The following is an 8,048-nucleotide window of genomic DNA, read 5'->3' as shown; positions in this document are numbered from 1 at the left end:
TTCTAAAAAGGTTAAAATGTATTACTGGCATGTGAAACCTTAAATTAGAGTGAATAAATGAAGACTTGGCACACCACTTCTGAAAGATTGCCGACCTCTGCTATAGGTTATACTTACTTAAAATTCTATCCATGTAGCACTGTGTGGGTTTTCTGGCTTATTTTCCTGCCTGTTTTTCAGTAATGGCTGTTTCGTTTCTTTATCTCACTAAAGTCTATATGGCCATCAAGCCAGGAGCTCTTTTGTTTAAAATATATGCCCCGGAAAAGTTATCTTAAATTACAGAAGATAATAATATTCATGTATTGTAATTACAGCATATACTTATAATTGCATTGCATTAATATTATATAAATAGGTAAATAGTGCAAATTCTGCTGCAGGTAAAGATGCTAGGCTGTGCATGTCCCTGAAGTCCAAGTGCCTTCAGGGACCTGCACAGTTCTGCTACTGTGATAGCGCACCTAGGCACAACCTCTCCCCACTCACGGCAGCTTTGGCATTCCCCATTAGAGTCCTTTGTGCTCAGATCCCTAGACCACACCTCTGTCCACTTATATTTGAGTTCATTCTGCTGTAATGATGATGATAAATATTTACAAGTGAATAATGAATTCTTATTTTGTTTTCCTTTAATGGTCATTGTAGCTAGTTTTTTTCTCACAGACAATACATTTTAAAAAAAAACTGTGAACAAGGTGAGCTTAGAGAGCTGTTCAGCTTCTGAACACCGTGAGAAGAAAGAAAATTAATTCTTCGTTACTGTCATTTCCATACTTTCATGTAACAACATGTCAGGCTTCTGCTCTTGCCCCACTATGTTAGCAGGTGTTGGAACCCTGCAGAAATGTCGGTTAATTACCTCTGGCTTCATTGGGACAGGTGTGGACTCCAACCTGAATATAAGGGATGTTGGTGTGGGTTGGGACAAAAAGATTCTGAGAGAGAGATCCTAGGAGGAACTAAGGCAAAATTGACCTATGCTACACAGCTCCAGCTACATGAATAACGTAGTTGGAGTCCATGTACCTTAGGTCGAGTTTCTGTGGGGTCTACACTGTGGGCGGGGGTCGCTCCTGTCGACTTAGCTTACTCTTCTCATTAGAAGTAGAGTACAGGGGCCGACAGGAGAGCGATCTGCTGTTGATTTAGCAGGTCTTCACTAGACCCGGTAAATTGACCACTGGTGAATTGATCTCAGAGTGTCGATCCTGGCTGTAGTGTAGATGTAGCCTGAGTCTGGGGAAAAGACTTAGGCCTTGTCTACTTTACACAGTTTTTTGTCAGCAAAGGCTGCCTTTTGCTGACAAAACAGTTGAGGTGTAGACACTACAATACTACTTTTGGTGGCAAAACTCTGCTGTTTTGCTGACAAAACCAAACCAACTCAACGTGAGGCATAGAGAGCTTTTTGCAGCAAAGTTAAAGTGACAAAGCGTCAGTGTAGACACTGCCATTTGTTACGTCAACTTAACTGGCCTCTCCTAGTATCCCATAATGCCTTCCATGACCACTCTGCTCATTGTTTTGAACTCGGCTGCCCTGCATTTAGCTATACAGGCATGTGCCCCTCCCCTTTCAAAGCTCCGGGAAGCTTTGACATTCCTCAGCCTGGACAGCTCACAGAGCTGCTGAGGATGCTGCTCCCTGTAACTGAGGAGGCTGTGGGAGAAATCAGAGGGAATTGGAACCATTAATGTGGAATGTTCTCCCTTTGGGTTATAGATAGGGTGACCAGATGTCCCGATTTTAGGGTCTTTTTCTTATATAAGCTCCTATTACCCTCCACCCCCTGTCCTGATTTTTCACACTTGCTGTCTGGTCACTCTAGTTATAGATTTTTTCTGAGAATTACTGACAGAGGTTTAGCCTCCAAATCCATACAGAGTACAACCCTGGCACTTCAGCGCATAAACAACATCCATGGAATTCAGTCTTCTGCTTTGCATGCTTGATGTAAGTTAAAAGCATCTCGGATCACATTCTCCAAAAATACCTTTAGTGTTCCCCGAGTCTTCTCATAAATGAGATCTGAAATGCTCTTCACGCCCTCACGATGAGTCAAATGATGAATAGCTGGCTTCATAATACCCTGGATATTGTTCCTCGGTACCTTTCTTTGGCACTTAGCACCTCTTTTTCTGATACCCTTACCTCCCTTACCATGACCAGACATATTCGCTAGGTTTACAGACGGAGCGGCCTGCTGCTGGGGGGTGTGGGGTGTGGAGAGACTGCTCAAGTTGCTGTCTGAACTTAGAGACAACATGCCCAGACACTTACTCTCCCCCAACACACACACACACACACACCACACCACACCACACCACACCACACACACACACCCGTCTCTTTCACATATACACTACCCCTCCACACACAGTCTCTCTCATACTTCCCCAACACACAGTGTTTCTCTGTCTCCACAACACACACACTCTTCCCTACTCCGCCCCACACTTCAGTTGAACAGCAGCTAGCAAGCTAGTAGGATTCCCATGGAATGATGCGATTGAGAAACCCGCATCATGTGACACTGTACCTGCCCCATGAGGCATTGCAAACCCTTCCGAAAGCACCCTACGGCCAGTTGCACAGCAGGATAGCTACCCACAGTGCACTGCTCTCTGTCGATGCAAGAGCTGCTAGTGTGGATGCGCTCTGTCCACACAAGGAGCGCGGTGTGGACATGAACAGTGGTTTAATTTAAGTGGCATAACTTTTGTCGGCAAAACTCTATAGTGTAGACATGGTCTTAGTTTAGGGCTTCATGTAGTTCTATTTTACTATTACTTTTCTGTTAAGGAAAAAAACTCAGGAGTAGGGATATTTTTTTGCCATGAGTGTGTCTTCCAGATGTGCACGGAAAGATGAGACATTACTTGTGAAATCGCAAGATTGTCAGGCCATCATTTGGAAAGTGATTTAAATCTGCTGAATCACAGGGCAAAGAAATGCATCTCCCTGGTGCTGCCATGAAACAGTCGTACAGCATCTGTACCTTATAGCTGACATAGTGTAGAAAGGCTTGATTTACTGTTGCTTTATGCCATTCTTAATGCTTCCTTTTAAATAAACCATACTATTATGTAGATGGTCAAGAGAAACCAAAGTTATACAGTAAATTTGATTGTCTAGTTTAGAGTCTTTAAATTGTTGCCTTGTTTTGAGGTGAGCAATGCATGAGCAGAACAAGGTTTTCGGTCTAAACAAACGCAACCGATTTAAGAGAGTTTGACAGATTGCATAAGCTAATTTATATTTTCCATTTAGAAAAGATGGCTTTTTTCCCAAACACTTTGGAAGGTGAAGGCGAATGGGTTCAGGAAGTTGCAGAATAATGTCTCGTGCATTGTTCAGCAAGCCCAACTGCAGAGGTGTCAGATCAAGTGCGATGGCTGTACCTCTTCTCAGACATACACAAAGAGTTGTTCTTAGTAGTAGTTATTGTATGAAATATTTTTAGATGTTTCCAATAAACTTCTGGATTTGACAAGGCCTTTATAGGGTACAGCAAGTTCCAGATGCATGGCCACATGAAGCTAGCTCTTGATATTGCATTATGTTCTGCCAACACTCCTGATGCAAATGAAGTCACAGCGGTTATGGGATCAAGCCAACAATCATTCGTAATTGTCTCGTCTCACTGATGTTGCTGTAGTTCGAGACAGCTCAGCTGGCTTGGGAATCCAACCAAAAAAAGAGGAAACTGTGAAATACAGCTGCAACCAATTTGGTATTTGGTCTGGAAGAGAGCTGCCTGAACTCTTATAATATTGAGCCCTGCTTAGTTTCTGAAAGGGGGCTGATATATCATTTACCCACCACCAGATCATAAGAAATAGTTTGTAATTTGAGGGAAGTAGAGCAGTTAAGAAGGTAGCTTGCTGAGAGAGACAATACATTTCTTTCTTATATAGTCAAGAATAGAAATGTTGGCTCTGTTTGCATTATCTAAGAGTTTCTCAAACAATGAGGCTTTAGTGGAGTCCCTAAGAAATCCAAGGCTCAGATGGGAGATTACCCTGTTTAAAACTTTGCTAAGAACACAAGAGCAGTGTTTCAAACTCTAATCTTTCTTTCTTATAATGTGATTGTAGTTTGGTCAAATTTGCAAAACCAAAGTAACAGGTTTAAGTCAAATTCAGAGTATATGTGTGCAGAAAAGATGCAGAATATGCTTTCCATACTCTTCAATGTAAATTTACTTCCCTGCAGCATCATAGCTCTGAGCCCCTGTTACTGTCATTTGGAAGTAGGCAGATAAAATTATCACCAGCCTCTATTCCTTCCATTCACAAAAGACTTTGATACATTCATTAACACTCTTTCCTGGACTGCTTCCCATCCACTGGTTTGCACAAGTAACAAAAAGGCAATGCCAGTCAAATGGGTAGGTCCACATGAAGCAGCAGTATCAGTGTATTAAAAACATATATATATTAAGGTGTGTCAGTTACGCCCCAACAAGATTAACCTCTCAAGAACAAAGAAGGTCCCAGACTAAATGATAAAAAACATTAGATAATACTGTATCTGTTTTGAAAGTGAATGTTACTAACCAAGAAAAGTTCATCCTAACACAAGATATTTATTTTTTAATCATGGCTTCATCAGGGAAATGTATTTATCATGCAATGATACAAAAATAAACCTTGCCGCATGATTGAGAACCAGAATCAGCTATGTACTGTCTTTCCAGTTTGTCTATGAGTTCAGCAAAAAAATGGGAGAGACGAGAGAGTGAGTGAGATGTCTTTCATCTCAGTTCTGAAATAGGTCTGTGCAGCTTTTGGACTTTCTTGCCTGCTGGTGTCTGCTTAGGATTCTTAGCAGCTGTCAAAAAACATACAATCCAACCAGTCAACCATTTGTAATTAATGCTGTGCAGCCATGAATTCTATGGTATTACCCAACAGAAAATTCATGCAGAAATATGGGTCACCTAGAAACCCAGGAGAGAAAAGGGGAGACAGAATAGGTGGTATAATGGACAGTATCATCAAAATTAATAATGGTTGGCACTCACAGAGTGCCTTTTATCTGAGGATCTCTGTGTTTTACAAAACATTCATTAAAATATAATGAAAGTTGTAAAACAGCCAACACCTACTGTGGTGAAACCATTCTCTGTTTGAAGCTATGAGAGAATCTCAGTGTACACACCTTGACAACACCCCATCAGAATTCCTAAATGGGGAGGAGGAAGTGCTGAGAGTTTGCCATTTTGATCGTTACTAAGCAGGCTTTAAAACAGTTTTGCACCACTGGAGCAACACACAGCTACTTCATTGCACAGGAGGATCTGGCCTAGTACCTTTTGTTACTTTTCAATCCATTTTTAAGCATTCTGTTTTAGTGTGTAGCTATTACACCTCCGAGTCCTAAATATAAGCATATATAAAAGATGGTGCACTGATTGGTGCTCTTCAAAAATGTAGGGTAGAAAAGGTAAATTGCACATGTAAAATATACTATTATGTGTACAAAGTGGGTAATTTACCATTTGTGTTCATAATTACCTATTTTGAATGTGCAGTTACATGTTTATAAAGAGGCATGTTTTGCATGCATGTTTCAAGCCAAATTTTGGAATATTTGACTCAAACAACCAAAGATAAATTTATCAATTTTAGCCATTGTCCTTTAAAGAAGAAAACTAGTCTAAGACTGAAAGTGGAGCAAGTCAGAGCTGATTAGCATGCGTATACAAGCCATTCATTTTATGATCAGGTCAGCCTGTCATCCATTCATGGAGGAGATTCACATTTTAAAATGAATCACTAATTGCAAAGCAGGTTGATATATAAATGAACAAACAAATTACCCTTTTGACCAAAAGAAAAAGCAACTCTTTGAGCACTTAGTAATTGTTTTTTGTCTAAAGCTAATTATCGTTGGCTTGTGTTGTGCCTAATAATTAACTTATCCATAGAACATTAACCCACATTTATGTGTCTTCAGTAGCCTGTATTTTAATTCATGCTATTTGTGGTTTGGATCTCATACTTGCTTTAAATATGTATTGCCCATCACCTAAAATACCTTGCTTTGATCTAAAACTTAATTTTAACTTTATAATCTTAATTTTTGTATAATAAATGCTAAGTGCTTGTGATTAAAAATTTAACTTTCTGTAGTGAGCTGAGTTGCCTTTCAGGGTTAGAAAAGTATGATCATTCCTATTAAAACTACAGTGGGTAAACTAAGGAAATCCTGCTAGGCAAACCAGCTGGAATTTTTCTTATGAGTTGACCTGTTTCAAAGACAGCAGCCTTTCCTTCAGTCAGTATAGTGATATGTATGGAACATCTTCCTTTCAGCTATTTTGCCCGACAGACATTGTCAAACCTTAGGGCTAATTCCTGCAAGGTACTCAAAGCTTTCAACTCCCGCTGACCCAATGGAAGTGGAAAATGCTCATTACTCTGCAGAACTACCCCACTTAGACAACAGGCTTCCTCCCAAGCTGGAGATGCCCTTACAGTTCTCTGCTCTCTCTCTCTCTCACCAAAGAACTCCATTCCTGCTCCATGCTTCCTCCCCACCCTAAAATCATCTACCTCTCTGCTGAAATAGCAGCAAAATAAACCTCTACAAAATACTTAGCTTAATGAGTAGCCAAATAGGGGTACAGTAAATTCACTCCTCAAAGGGTTTTGGTTTTTTGTTTCTGTGCCTAGGCTACTGATGTTTTTCCTGCTGGTTCAAATGTACGTATCTGAAAGTGACAAAATAATAATTATAAAAAACTGAAGCTGATTAATAAAATCAGGTCTTCCTGAATGTCATTTTTTGAGTTAGATTAGCAAATGGATTAAAAAAGAAAAGAAACATTTTAAAGTGCTTCATTGTGCATCACGAACTCAAATTTCACTGCTGTCCTTATCTGCTTCTCCCTATTCCTTGAACTTTACATGTGAACTAAGGGAGAAGAGACTTCTTTTATAAATCTCACTACTTCAGGTAATGCCCAATAGCGCTCAAACATTTTTGAAGGAACCCACTTGACAAATAATAGTGAAAGTATGTAATATGCAAGGGTTTGATTTTTCCAGTAAGTCCAGCAGTTCACTGCCATTCTAATTAATCTGTACATTATCTTCCAATAGATTTCAAATGAAAACCCACTTGGCAACAGGAGAATTTAGAGAGAGACACACACACACACTCTTAATCTGGCAATACATTTTCTTACAGTGAACATTAGTCTGGAATGATCACAAGAACTTCAGTGAAACTTCAAAATATGGAAATGTGAGCCAGATCCTACTTGCCACATAACTGGCAGTTGAGAATACAGTGCAGAAAGTCAGTTTATTTTATGGGAAGCATACCCTGGTCTATTTGATGATCTTGTTGAGCTGGATAATGTTTGTTGTCCAGTATGTACCCTATTTATTGTGACTACAGGATTGAAAGGCTGTAGAGTTACTTATTCCTTCAATAATATTTTTTTCTTGTGCCTCTGCCCCAGGGAGGAAGATGAATATTCTGAACTACGATCAGAGCTCAGCCAGAGCCAGCATGAGGCTAACGAAGATTCACGCAGCATGGACCAGGATCAGACTTCTGTTTCAGTACCAGAGAACCAGTCCACTATGGTCACAGCTGACATGGGTTAGTGACTTTCTGAATAGACAGGATGTCTCCTACTAGTGGAAACCCATTGTAGCCTTTAAAATACTGATCAGAATGCTCAGAGGGGAAAGAAAATAAATCATCCAAAGGTGTTGGGGAATTCTCTAGAAGAATAAACAGTAACATTTAAAATAATCTCAGAACCTTGCTTCCAGGCCTTCAGAGCTCGAATAGCTGCAGAGGAAGAACAGAAAATGAACTTGTCAGGAAGAACTGAAGTGCCTAAATGAGTGCCCTTTGGTGAAGGGAAAATGGAGGGAACACACACACTTACCCCCTCTAGAACAGTATACATGTTCTGACTTGACCATTTAGTTGGAGATTAATTGGATGGATTTTTTTAAAAATCCTGTTCCTGTTTTGTTATTTTACCAAATAGCAAAAACATTTTATTTATAAGTAACTGA

The 8,048-nt window shown here is 39.9% G+C and overlaps 1 protein-coding gene across 5 annotated transcripts in view; it reads left to right on the top strand.

The window, feature by feature from the left end:
- The window catches only part of MCC (MCC regulator of Wnt signaling pathway), a 381,812-nt gene that overhangs the window by 283,752 nt on the left and 90,012 nt on the right, over window positions 1–8,048 (top strand). For all 5 annotated transcript variants that reach the window (XM_075067156.1, XM_075067155.1, XM_075067154.1 and 2 more), the window contains one exon: window positions 7,478–7,620. In XM_075067156.1, the coding sequence (XP_074923257.1) occupies window positions 7,478–7,620 (143 nt within the window). The remainder of the gene's footprint in view (window positions 1–7,477; window positions 7,621–8,048) is intronic.

The sequence above is a fragment of the Chelonoidis abingdonii genome, chromosome 6 (genome assembly GCF_003597395.2).
Source record: "Chelonoidis abingdonii isolate Lonesome George chromosome 6, CheloAbing_2.0, whole genome shotgun sequence".
NCBI classification, from domain to species: domain Eukaryota; kingdom Metazoa; phylum Chordata; order Testudines; family Testudinidae; genus Chelonoidis; species Chelonoidis abingdonii.
Note: the sequence above shows the minus strand (reverse complement) of the source record. Positions and strands in the feature narration are given on the sequence as shown.